This window comes from Taurulus bubalis, assembly GCF_910589615.1.
Source record: "Taurulus bubalis genome assembly, chromosome: 3".
NCBI lineage: Eukaryota > Metazoa > Chordata > Actinopteri > Perciformes > Cottidae > Taurulus > Taurulus bubalis.
Window position 1 is genome coordinate 39,062,421 of NC_136591.1, and position 13,629 is coordinate 39,076,049.

Genomic DNA, 13,629 nt, shown 5'->3' on the forward strand with positions numbered 1-13,629 from the left:
TGCAACTCAAAATCTGAATCAGTTGCCTAACAGAGGAGGGCATTTTCAGGACCGCAGATTTGTCTTTAAAACGACTTGATCTCCTCCTTTCCTGCATGTGATGACAACAAAAAGCTAAACGACAACAACAAGAGTTTGGAGAACAAACTTCATAGAAAGTGAAGTGGGAGGTGATGAGACCACCTTGTACGGAAGAGAAAAGACGAGGCTGCGATATCCAACACAAATAAAATAAATAAAAAAGGGAAGTGACAGTAAAGGGATTTGTTTCTCTGCAGAGCTGAAATAACCTTTCAGAGGCGAGAGATGAGAGGACGTCCTCGGGTCGGCCGGAGAGGACCGACGATGACGGAGGACTCGATTAATGTCCAATTTACTCCAGAGGGATGGAAAGAGTCTCTCTCCTTCTCTCGGAGGAAGAACGTATTTAATAAAAACACAGACGACCGGAGAGGAAGAAACTCTTTCAAAGGGAAAACAAATCCCTCCTCACCAGCAGTTGACGCAACCTCAAAAAGGAAAGAAGCAACAGGTAACCCATTCCACCAAGATCTGTTGCCACGGAAACTGGCTCCCCGTCCCCTGTCCCCCTCATTTCTGAATTTTATTTCCCTGATGTCTCGTTCAGCATCCTCGTGTCTTAATTAGTAAAAAAAAATAAAGTGTCATTTCATCATATTTTTCAATAAATGACATTTAAGACTTTTTTTTAAGTGCCGTAATCAGACACAATGTGGCAAAAATGATTCCTCTCATTGGAGCTTTTTTTAAATGTACGAGTTGGACCGAAAGTTCAAGTTGAAGCACTTTGAGAAGTGAAAGTTCCGGCTGCAGCGCATGAAGCTGAAAGATGTTACAGGAGAACATGAATTTTACAGAAAAATCCCGTATTTAATAAAATATTTTGGAAACAAATTAAATTGCATTAAATGTCGACATAAAAGTGGAACAACTTGAGTCTTCAACAACATTGCAATAAAACAAATTTAAATAAAAAAAAAGTGAGGGGAAGAATTGCCAAAAAATGCACATTTTGGTGTTTTCATCTAAGGCTTAAAAGTTAGATGTTTTTTATTGTTATTATTTTTAGCGCCTTGTCTTTGTTCCAGCGACTTTAAAGTGACCTTTTTCGTTTAATTTTTTTAAAAGCTGCGCCGTCTCTGATGATGTATTCATTGGCACTGCAGCCCCGGACGCTGCAACCATGCATATTCATGCGACTCGCTTCGATTCCCACACACACACACACACACACACACACACACACACACACACACACACACACACACACACCGGGTCGCACGCGACGGCCAAATCCCAAAGACGCTCTTGTGTTTTTTTGGCTCATCTATTTTTCTCCATCTTTTCTTCCGACAGCGGTGAGGTTTGCCCTTTTCCTCTCCGACCAGCTGGGGAATGCTAATGGCGGCTAGGCCGAGACAATTAGCCACACACACACACACACACACACACACACACACACACACGAGCGCTACACGGTGTATCAGTGAGCGACACGTCTACGCGCTGAGACACAACGAGAGACGATTGTTTCGCTTCTGTTTTGTAATTTTGCGAGGCACTGGATATGGATTTCAGAAATGATGATTCATGCTCAGGATGCGACAAGTTTAATGCAACACCTTCTACTATACTAATCATAAAATCTAAAAAAGTCCATCGCAGAGACTTGGAAAGACATGGAAGACTGTTGTGGGACTGTGGATGAAATAAATATAAAAAATGATCCTTTTATTCTGCAGATGCACCTCAAAGCAAACAGAGAAAAGCCTGAACCGCTGATCAATGGCTCATATTTAGATGCGTATATATATATATATATATATATATATATATATATATATATATATATACGCATCTAAATATGAGCCATTGATCAGCGCACATATATATATATATATATATATATATATATATATATATATACCGTAAAAGTCGGGTTACAAGCCGCTACTACCTTCGGTTAGTGTCCCCGTTTGCTCCCCGATGTAGACAGCTAGCGCTCATGCTAGCGTTCCGCTAGTTCCCCGCTAACTTCCACTAGCTCTCCGCTAGCTCCCCGACAACCACCGAAGGTAGCGGGACAGGCAGCAGCAGTGGGGAGCTAGCAGCAGTGGGGAGCTAGCAGCAGTGGGGAGCTAGCAGCAGTGGGGAGCTAGCAGCAGCGTTCGCAGCAGCAGGGAGCTAGCAGCGGCGTTAGCTAGCTTGCTATAGCGGGGACACTGACCGGAGGTAGAAGCGGCTTGTAGCCAGACTTTTACGGTATATATATATATATATATATATATATATATATATATATATATATATATATATATATATATATATATATATCTGACCCATCTCCCCTGGTGCACTTTAATCAGATTGAGTTATTGGGATCTGTGGCTCAGGGTGAACTAGTGGGGTGGGAGTGACTCTCACACTCACACACACACACACACACACACACACACACACGTTCACAATGTGGCCAATCGATCACTTGATCAATTGATCGAGTGAATGGCGGGAAAATGGGCTCAGAAGTCTCCAGGTGCAGATGCAGTGGTGTGTTTGCGGGAGATGAGAGGCACTGAATTGAATTGGCAGGGATCTAAACACTGAATGTGTGTGTAGGTGTGTGTGTGTGTGTGTGTGTGTGTGTGTGTGTGTGTGTGTGTGTGTGTGTGTGTGTGTGTGTGTGTGTGTGTGTGTTTATGACATGATTTGGGGTCTCCATCTTTCCAGCTCTTTCTGATCCTGCCGTCAAGGCTTTCAAAGAAACCCTCGAAAGGTCGGAGCGTTTGATGAAGACCTGCGCAGGTAAGTAAATAGAATAATAAATTTCAATAAATCCCTGTACATTCTTACTTTGAATAAGTGGAATTTTCATAAAAACAGATTCATTCAATGTTTTTGCTACAAAATAATCGTCAACTAACAAATGAATCGATGTGAAATTACAGAAACTCTTTGTTTAATATTCATTGTCACAGATTTTATGTAATTAAAAAATATGTATTTACAGTATTAAACTTGTATTTAACGATTGTATCTATTGAAATATTATATTTGTGAATTGATGATAAATTCACAAACATATTATATATTTTTTATATGGAGAATTTTTGTAAATATTTTTTTCAAGGCTACAGGTTTCTTCATGTAACCTTGAATATATATATATTACAACTAAATCTATTTTTGGAAAATATTTTCAAGTACTTTTTTTACAAAACAAGAAAATTCTTGTTCTGTAAAATTAGACATTAGTGTATAATAATATATAACATATGTATAATATAACATATAATAATACAATATTATTATTATTAGAATGATTTAAATCCAACCTGGAGGAAAATATTTTACAAGAATATTCTGTAAAAGTGTTTTTAAATCCTCAGGAGCTCCACTGGCTGCCTGAGAACAGTTGGATTTTGCAGACAAAATAAATATATTTATAAAATGAGAATTTAAGAGAAAAAGACGTGCTTTTAGGACTCAGTTCAAACTTTAAAGCAGAAGGACCATGATGCAATGCGACGTCGATACCGGAGAAACTGCGACGTAAGAAATCCATATCTGAGTTTCTCCCGGTTTCATCCGAGGGCACAAAATGGATTCCCACACCTGCACCTCCCTCCGGCTGCTGCCACTTATCCACAGCAGGTTTCTGTGGATCTCAGAATCAGAGCTGTCATCTGGTCACTTTATAGATCGCACAAATCTCTTCAGACCAGATCTGAGGACTTTGAGGGGAGAAAAGCCTCGTGAGACTTTTTTATTAGTTTGCATGATGAAAGTTTGGCCACAAACTCCAGTTTTTTTATTTATTGTTGAATCCTGTTGAGATTAGAAAAAGCGAACGGCAACTGTTTCAAAACGAGGAGCGCAGAAAACATTTAAAACACGTCAAAATAAACAAAGAAAATGTTCAAAAAAAAAACTTTAAAGTCATAGACTGGACGTAGTGGACGTAGTCACATGACGTCGCCTTTTGGATTTCGAAGCCTTGAGTTCTGCATCCAGGCCGGCCGCCATGTTGGTTTATTTCGCAACCAGAAGTGACGAGAGAGAAAAATACTTTCCAAAATGTTACAATTGTGCTCTCATGAACTGAAAACACAGCGTGAAAGAGTAAAAGTGTGTAAACAGTTCCCAGACCGTGGTAGCGACCTGTCAATCACCCTGTAGCCCCGCCCCTAAAGCATCCCCTGCTTTATGGCCTGTTTGACTCTAAATGACCATCATTTACTAAATGAACATCATGCTGTATTGAAGAAGACTTGAAACTAGAGATTGAGACATAAACTCATGTTTACAATGTTTACTGAGGGAATACATCAAGAGAAGTAGAGTCATTTATATAGACTTCTATACAACCAGGAGTCATTTACATACTTAGAAATAAAAGCTAATCATGTGGTGACCCACATACGGACTGTGAGAGACATTCACCTAAGGGCTACTGTGCCTTTAAGAGCTGGTGGGGTTTCCGGGGTCTGGGTGGGTTTTGTTGGTTTGGTTTCCGGGAAGCGTGGGGTTTTGCGCTGCCGCTATAGTACTGCACAAGTATTGTACATTTTATGTGGAGCTTGAGTAAACTATCTCGACTGCAACTACGCCTGCTGTCTCGCTGTTTCCCAACTCTACACTGGTGACCCTGAGAGTGAATACGGCATGTCCGACAACGAGAACGGCGCCGCCGCACCGAACGCCGGTGCTAACGACATGGCTAACGTCTACGCCGCTACCGTCAAGTTGCCGGACTTTTGGCAGCATAACCCACGGCCGTGGTTTCAGCACATAGAAGCCCAGTTCCAGCTCAGGGGAATAAGTCGGGATGCCACGAAATACTTCCACGTGGTGGCCGCTTTGGATGCTTCGACGACGGCACGAGCGATGATGCTGCTGGAGGCTCCACCGGCTGCCGGCAAGTACGAAGCACTGAAGACATTTCTTCTGAAGCTCTTCGAACTGTCTGAACTGGAGAAGGCGGACCGCCTGCTCTCCCTCAACGGCCTCGGCGACAGCAGGCCGTCGGAGATGATGGAAAAAATGCTAGCCGTGCTAGGATCGGCTGATCCCTCCTTCCTTTTCACGCACATTTTCCTGAGGCAGCTCCCAGTGCCGGTACGCACGGCACTGGCCAGTTCCCCCCTCGCCGCGTCCAAGGACTATCGCACTCTGGCTGCTGAAGCAGACCGGGTTTTTCTGGCCAACCGGCAGCAGTTTGTCCATGCCCTGCTACCCCACCAGGGCACCCCGCCCCCGCCCATGGGACGCGGCCCCCAGATGGACGCCGCTAACGGCACGCCCATACGTACCTACGGCACCAGGCAACTGGAGGTGTGTTTGGGCGGCCGCCGTTTCGGCTGGGACTTTGTTGTGGCTGCGGTATCCACGCCCAATTTAATTAATTAATTTAATTTAACAGTTTGAGGTTACACACCTCAGTTGAATGGGGTAACATCTTTTACTAGATATCCAGGCCTTTACTTACATTACAATAATGTTTGCATTTACAAGCTCTCAATGTTTCTCTGAAATGTTTAAGTATGTTTAAGTATAAAGCATTATCTAAAGTAACTTTTGGTAAATTTACAAGAGGAATCTAAAGAAACAAATATACAAAATAGTAAAAAACAAACTCCTTTCCTTCCCACTCGTGTGAAAAAAAAAGCTTTATGGAGAAAAAAAATAGAACAAATTTCCCAATCAATCAGTGCATGAAAAACTATGTTTGTGGTTTTAACTTAAGAAAAACAAGACTATATATTTATATATATATATATATATATATTTATTAGGAAGCAGAACCACGTGGCTTCAGTATAATAATCCATTGGAGAGTTGAGGAACTGATGTCATAACATATTTGAAGTCGTCTTCGTCTGGCAGAGCGGTCGCCATAAAGAGGAGCGTGGAGCATCACTGCCCTCTGGTGGCCGTCCAGCGTAACCACACGTCAGGTTTAAAAGGGCCCAAACAATTTTATATAAAGTGAACCAATCATGTAACCAAATGATCAAAGAGCCATTTCATCACAACGCATTTAAAAAAAAACACAAAACAAGAACTTTATTTTAAGAGCGCGCATGACAGCCATTTAGAAATAGCACAGCATCATGCGCTCGTCTTTTATACAAATAATTAGCATGGAGATATTAACATGATAAACACTGTACAGTGTATGGAAACACACACACGAGCATAGCTGCTAACGTCAACAATGTATGGAAGCCTATAAAAACGTTTGGGCTGGTGCATAATTAATGAATCAGTAAAAAGTGAGTTTACTGACATCTCAGCCAAAGTATCGTCATAAAACTGGTTTTTAATGACAAAAACACACAGACAAACAGGGCTTACATACAAGTTAAGACTTTTTTTCTTCCTTTTTAACCCCTTATAAAAAGTTATTAAAAAAAAAATCAACATCAACTGTGTACTCGAATGTAACACTATAAAAAAAACTATTAAAATCAACTTCAGCGCAATAAAGTGGCATAACTTCTGCAAAAAAAAAAAAAAGCCCACATAAGAACTCTTCTCACAAACTGGAATGAAAGATTTATATCCAATATTATATAAAAGACAGGAAAGACTACATGTATAAATATTAAACATATTCACAAATTATATACAGGTTTGAGGGAAAATGTGGAAATATTTCCACTCAAACTGGACTGGCTTTCTCTTTTGGGGTTGGGAGGCGGGACGGACGTCACTGAGATAATAAAGCTTCCTCCAACACGTCACTGCTGACCGTCGGCAGGGACGCGACCTCGAAAAACACCCTGGAAGATGTTGAAGAACATTAATATTCAAAGTTAAGGATGTGAAGCTGCTTGTGCATCGCTCCCGCTTCAGTTTTATTCATCTTAAACTTACTTGTGAGAGTATTTGTTCCTGATGGCTTTCAGCTTGTCGTCGGGCGGAGCTGAGAGCATCTCGTGGAGCGTCCTGACGACGGGCGCCAAGTCTGCCGTCCGGTAGCCGGAGTGGAACTGCAGGACGGGACTCTGCAGACAAAGAAGGAACCTTTTATATAGACTTCTATACAACCAGAGGAGTCACCGCCTAGTGGTCAGGAGAGAGAATGCAGCTTTAACACATGAAGCATAGACTTCTATACAACCAGAGGAGTCGCCTCTGGTCGTCAGTAGAGAGAATGCAGCTTTAACACATGAACATATACTTCTATACAACCAGAGGAGTCGCCCCCTGGTGGTCAGCAGAGAAAATGCAGCTTTAACACGTGAAGCATAGACTTCTATACAACCAGAGAAGTGGCCCCCTGGTGGTCAGCAGGGAGAATGCAGCTTTAGCACATGAAGCATATACTTCTATACAACCAGAGGAGTCGCCTCTGGTCGTCAGTAGAGAGAATGCAGCTTTAACACATGAACATATACTTCTATACAACCAGGGGAGTCGCCCCCTGGTGGTCAGCAGAGAGAATGCAGCTTTAACACATGAAGCATAGACTTCTATACAACCAGAGGAGTCACCCCCTAGTGGTCAGGAGAGAGAATGCAGCTTTAACACATGAAGCATAGACTTCTATACAACCAGAGGAGTCAGTAAGTACCATAGTAGTCAGTAAAGAGAATGCAGGTTTAAAGCACTCAAGATAGCAATACAAATTTTGACATAAAAATCCCTGCAAGCCAACAAGGTGACCGTAACTTTGGGAGACACCATCTTAACCCTCTGAAGCCCAAGCTGTTTTGTGCAGTAAAACATACTTACGATGCGATAAATCATGAAAAATGTCTTTGATAATATATTATACAGAAATTGGAAAACACTGGAACCCATATATCAAACATTTTTTACTCTTTATACTTTTTTTTTTTTTTTTAAACACAGCCTCTCCGCTCTGAGCTCAGTCAAAGTTTCACTGAATTGTCGTCACGTGACTGTCGGTCTCAGACGAGTCAGTCGTGGCTTCCTGGTTGCTCCGAAAAGCTCAGAATGTAATGATTTTAACTGAATCTGATCAAAGCAAAAGGTTTTATTTATATACATTTTAAAAGAGACATTCAGAATAAAAGGTTTCTTACGAAATATCACAATTTTAAGCTTAGTTTCAGTTACTTATGACAAAGCCTTCGTCACATACGGTGCGTTTGATGACCGTCGGAAAGATCAAAATCCGACTACAATGTCTGTTTTTACAGCTTCTGGTTATGATTAACGGTGTAGTTTTGGAGATAGTGTAAAGAAAACATGCTTTTCAAGCCTACCGCCGTTTTTTGAGGTCGACAGAACAGAGCAGCAGTGATAGAAAACACAAGCAGACGTGTAGGGAGAACTTACCCAGCCTCCCAGGCCTTTGGTGACCAGCGCCAGCAGCAGGCAGCCGGACGCCAGCAGAGAGCCTCTCGCCGACACCAGGTCCATCTCCATGAGGCTCATCTCCAGGTAGAACCGCGCCAGAGTCAGCGTGTCCATCCCCGAGCTCACACACTGCAGAGAGAGAGCAGAGGACACACTCAGGACGAGCTCAGAGAGTGTGTGAAGACTTAAAAGAAGTCACCCAACACACACACCTTGGCAAAGCGCCTGAGGAACCGGTAGGGGATGGGGATGTTGATGTCGAAGGACAGCGTCTGCAGGATGTTGGCCTCCATGGCGATGATCTCCTCCCTCTTGTAGGCGTCGTCGCAAATGTACAGGAAGTCGTCGACGCACGGCGGACTGCGCTCCTGCGGGGACCGCCAAAATAAAACAATTGCCAGTGAGTATTGTGGTCATTTCAAGAAAAAAAAAAAAAAAAGTCTTACAGTTTATTTATTGGTGGCATGGTCTACCTTGTCATTTCGTGTTTGCTCAATAAAACTCTTAATATTCACGTTTTTCAAAATAAAAGTTTGACAAATAAAAAAAATACCTGCCAAAAAACTCAAAGAAGACTTTAGGCTATGTGGTAAAGTGTTTGTAGCGATGTTAGAATATTCAGTGCTCAGCCGGGCGTCTTTACCTCAAACTTGGAGGCGATGAGCATCGTGGTGGAGCCCACCAGCTGCAGCAGCTCCCGGTGGACGGGCGTCTTGGCGAGGTAGTGGTCGGCCATCTTCACGGCCAGGTACAGGGTCTCGTGGTACAGCTCAAAGTTCTCCTGAAGGCACACGAACAAGAGTCAAAGTTTCCTTTTGGTTCAGTTTGGAACGAATCACAAGCATTAATGTTTCAGAAAAAATATTTTTGTTTTAGTCAGCAACGGTTTTACTTTAAGTTCTGGGTCATACAACTCAGTTCGGATCAGCACAGAAGAAGAAGAAGAAACTTTTAGAGATCCTTGATCTCGCTTTTCTTTGTGCCGATTCCAACTGCCGATCATCGACGATCCATATTGATCGATTCAGATCGTTTTGGTTTCGTTTCACCAGCTGGTCCACAAGGTCCAGACATATTTTTTTTCGTGGCACCATCCAAAGGTATTTAGAAACTAATGTAAACTATTAAAAACTCTAAATGTTCGAGTCATCTGCAGTTATCTTTGCATAAAAATAAAAGACTGCATTTTTATTGACTCAAACATTGTGTCATCAGTAGTTTTAATGGATCATAAATCAGCTTCCTCTCCAACATCTATTTTATGAAATCATCTGGATTGAATCAAGTTTCTAACCCGCCCAAAAATACATTTGACAAGATTACACACAGATCGTGATAATTCACCGCCGCCCAATAAGAGCCTGAACGCATCATAACGAAACTGAACGGTGCTACTTCTAGATGTCCTGACAAACGAACGGCCTTAAAAACACGAGTTCTCGTCTACACAAGTTCCCGAAGCGGCCAGCAGGGGGACCCACCTGGACTTCCACCAGCCAGTCGATCAGGATCGCCCTCATCTCCGGGTTCAGGCTGGACTGATCCGACATGTAGTTCCGGAGGACGAACTTCTCCTGCGGACGACGAGAATAGAAGAGATGAAAACACGGTAAAGACGACGGTTTGCATTTAAAAAACGGCCTTTACACACACACACACACACACACACACACACACACACACACGACGGTGCTTTGGTTGGGCTCACCTCTCTCCGCTTGAGGTAGTCAAAGATGTCCTTCGCGTACTCTGGACACATGTAACAGTCCTCAGAGTTCTCAGAGTCGATGTCAAACTCCGCTGGGATCTACAGGGGCGGAGATACGAGTACAAAAATTTGAATTTTTTTTTTTAAAAAGGCAACAACGTTCCCAGAACAGACGCTTCCTTGGATTCCCCCTTACCTGTTGTTTCTGATGGTGTGCCGGCACTTGGGCGGCAGCAGGGGGCGCCGAAGCCTCCAGCTCGTCTGCTGGAGCTGCCGCGTCCGTCTGCGCCTCCTCTTCCTCTTCTTCTTCCTCCTCCTCCTCCTCCTCATCATCCTCCTCCCTCTCAGCGGGCGTCTCCTCCGAGCTCTCCGATGAAGACCTGCAGAGACGGAGATGGTGCAAATGAAGAAAAACAACATCCACCGCTGAAGGAGACGGAGTAAAAGAAGGGTGAAGCGCTGCGTTACTTTGTGAGGTTGGCGTGGTTCTTCGCAGACAACGAGGCGGCGCTCGTCTTCTTCACCTGCTTCTTCGCCTCCTTCTTCTTCTTCTTCCTCCCCGGAAGGCTGATGTGGACCTTGTGAGCCTGGAGGAGGACAGTCAGAGTGAGAGGCGGCAAAAAACAAACAAACAAACATGGAGCTCGTTTCACAACCAGCTGAGAGCAACTCGCACCACGGTGGAGAACCACAGCAGAGTGTGTGACACACACACACACACACACGCACACACACACGCACACACACAATGTGTCAAAGTGGATGATTGAAATACACAATGAGCAGGGGGCGACTCCTCTGGTTGTATAGAAGTCTATGCTTCATGTGTTAAAGCTGCATTTTCTCTCCTGATCACCAGGAGGTGACTCTTTTGGTTGTATAGAAGTCTATGCTTCATGTGTTAAAGTTGCATTCTCTCTCCTGACCACCAGGGGCGACTCCTCTGTTTGTATAGAAGTCCAGGCTTCATGTGTTAACGCTGAATTCTCTCTACTGACCACCAGGGGGCGACTCCTCTGGTTGTATAGAAGTATATGCTTCATGTGTTAAAGCTGCATTCTCTCTCTATACCACCAGGGGGTGACTTCCGGTTGTATAGAAGTCTAGGCTTCATGTGTTAAAGCTGCATTCTCTCTCCTGACCACCAGGGGGCGACTCCTCTGGTTGTATAGAAGTCTATATAAATGACTGCTTCTCTCTTGATTTATTCCCTCAGTAAACATTGTAAACATGAGTTTATGTCTCAATCTCTAGTTTCAAGTCTTCTTCAATACAGCATGATGTTCATTTAGTAAAGTCTTGGTACGAATGAGACACAGTTGTTAAAAAAATAAATAAGATCTGCTTTTTCCCAGACTGCTCGCTGCTCTCACTCCCATAATCTGTGAAAGATGTTTTAATATATTAAAGACGCGCGGGCATAACCAAGTCATCAACAATCTCCTGCGGCGCGCACAGGGCGCTTCATACGCGCCATAAAACGCACACATGCAAATAAATGTGGACTCAATCTTAAAGTCATAAAAAACAAACTTTAAAATGCGTCTGCAAATATAAATCACAGATATATTTCTTTCACGTGTGCTGCTGTTTTGTAACTTCTTCAAATCAAACCATGTACATCAGCAGGGATCCTCAGACGGCTGCAAGGGGGCCAGCGGCAACGATTTGGAGAAATTGGCAACCGATTCTCGGCCTTTTGACGTGTGCATTGTGTGCATTTATACGGCAAAGAGCGTATCCATCTCTTCAGATGTGTGTGAGAAGTTACCGGAGGAGAGACAAGCTGCTTGTACTTGAAGGACTCAAAGAGATTTTCTGGACTTTATTATAAAAAAAGGTCCAGGAAATCTCAAATTTGAAGAAAAAGAAAAAAAAAAGGGCGAGATTCATGTTTTTAAGAGCAGCTGCAGTCGTGCTAGTTTGTCCACCGGGAATGGAGGGTTGGACCCGTGAACCGATGACACCGAGGGTTTGAACCCTGCGGCGCTCCAGATGAAGCACACAGCTATTTAAGTTGGTATCTGAGAAAGCGTTTTTTTTTTTTTTTTTAGTGGCTCAATAACTCAAAACTATAAAAACAGAGTGAAAAGGGGGATTTGCACAAAGCAGATGTTTTTATCTACGCATTGGGAGCAAAACAAAGCGATATCAGGAGGAGGAGTTATTACAGATGTGACCCTTCTACCTCCACCCGAGGGCCCGAAGGAGACTTGTTGAGTGAAGAGGATGCCCTTCATCCTCTTCATCCTCTTCACTCAGTCCACCATCCTCTTGTATGTGGACCCCGAATCCCCGGACCCCCGAATCCGAACCCACAACTTACATTCGTGATGTCGATGAACGCGGTCCTCTTCTTTGGGGCCCCGTGGGGAGGAGACGAGGGCCGCTTCACCTGGGGGCCTTCCTCCTGCAAACACAACACACACACAGTATTAAAAAAAAAGAAAATCATGCATGCAGATTGCAAAAAAGTTGCATGCATTATAAGCAAATTAATCCTTTTTTTTAAAAAAAGGTCATGCAAAAGGTCATGGAACTCTGAGGAACAGGTGATGCAACGTCTCTTTGTTTACAGACGCTGTCTGCAAGAAAGCTGCTCATTCAGACAAGCACATTTATTAGCATTATTAATAATGTTGTTTTTTTACCTGGTTCTCGCTGGTTGTTGCATTGAGTTTGGACATCTTGCTCCCGGCAGTGAAAGCGGGTTTCTTCGCCCTCGTTAGAGGCATGGCGGCTCCTTTCTTCTCAGACACACACAAACTCTGCAGCGGCTGCCCTTTGATCTGCTAGATACAATACATACATTTAAAAAAAATGGCGGTTCGGTATTAAAAACTAAATAGGATGTCTTGTTGCAGTTTAAATAAGACGTGAAAAAAAACAGTGACGTTTTGCATGTGTGTGTGTGTGTGTGTGTTTCCGCACGTGAACTGGTTCTGATTTGTACAATATCGAGCTGAAATTATAAATATATATATATATATATTTTTCTTACCGTGTCTAATAGTTCGTGTGGGTTTGTTTCGGTTCCGGAAAGAGGAAACACGGCATTTATCTGCTGTAAATAGTCCAAAGTCCGACCCGTTGCTTCGCAGACGAGAGCTCAAACAAAAAGCGCTTCAGCTGCGGATCCAAATCTGCTGCGCCGCGTTCCCATTGGCTGGAATTTGAGCCGGGCGGACCAATCAGGAAGCCGCTAGGGATGCCGTTCCCAGGAAGGGGGCGTTGGTTTCACTGCAACGGCTCCGCGCGGAGGATTTCTTGATCACCTAAAAGCGGTGAAAAATACACATAGCTGACTATACACAATAACGTTATGAGTTGTGTTTGTATTTTGTTTCGTTGTGGGATTGAGAAAGTTAAGAAGTAACAATTAAAAATGTAGTTTCCCACATAACCCCCGCCCATCTATATCGCACCCTAGGACGTGAATCAGGCAAACCTTGGAAGGAGGATGTTCAGGATTTTCAAACATCCTCACAGCACATGGCAGTTTAAACGGTAGGTGTTTTATTGACTTTTACCTCATGAGGGATTCACTGATAGTGATTATTTTTAGGACG

General features: G+C 43.2%; 1 protein-coding gene across 1 annotated transcript; it reads right to left on the reverse strand.

Moving 5' to 3' along the window:
* Positions 1 to 6,696: 6,696 nt before the first annotated feature.
* Positions 6,697 to 12,795, reverse strand: ccnb3 (cyclin B3; the record flags this gene model as incomplete). Its single annotated transcript, XM_079214942.1, has 11 exons — positions 6,697 to 6,806; positions 6,901 to 7,031; positions 8,332 to 8,481; positions 8,565 to 8,720; positions 8,996 to 9,133; positions 9,834 to 9,926; positions 10,061 to 10,159; positions 10,257 to 10,440; positions 10,529 to 10,647; positions 12,387 to 12,470; positions 12,712 to 12,795. 11 exons carry the CDS (start codon positions 12,793 to 12,795, stop codon positions 6,734 to 6,736), a joined length of 1,311 nt encoding a protein of 436 aa, XP_079071068.1. The 3' UTR covers positions 6,697 to 6,733.
* Between the last annotated feature and the right edge of the window lie 834 nt (positions 12,796 to 13,629).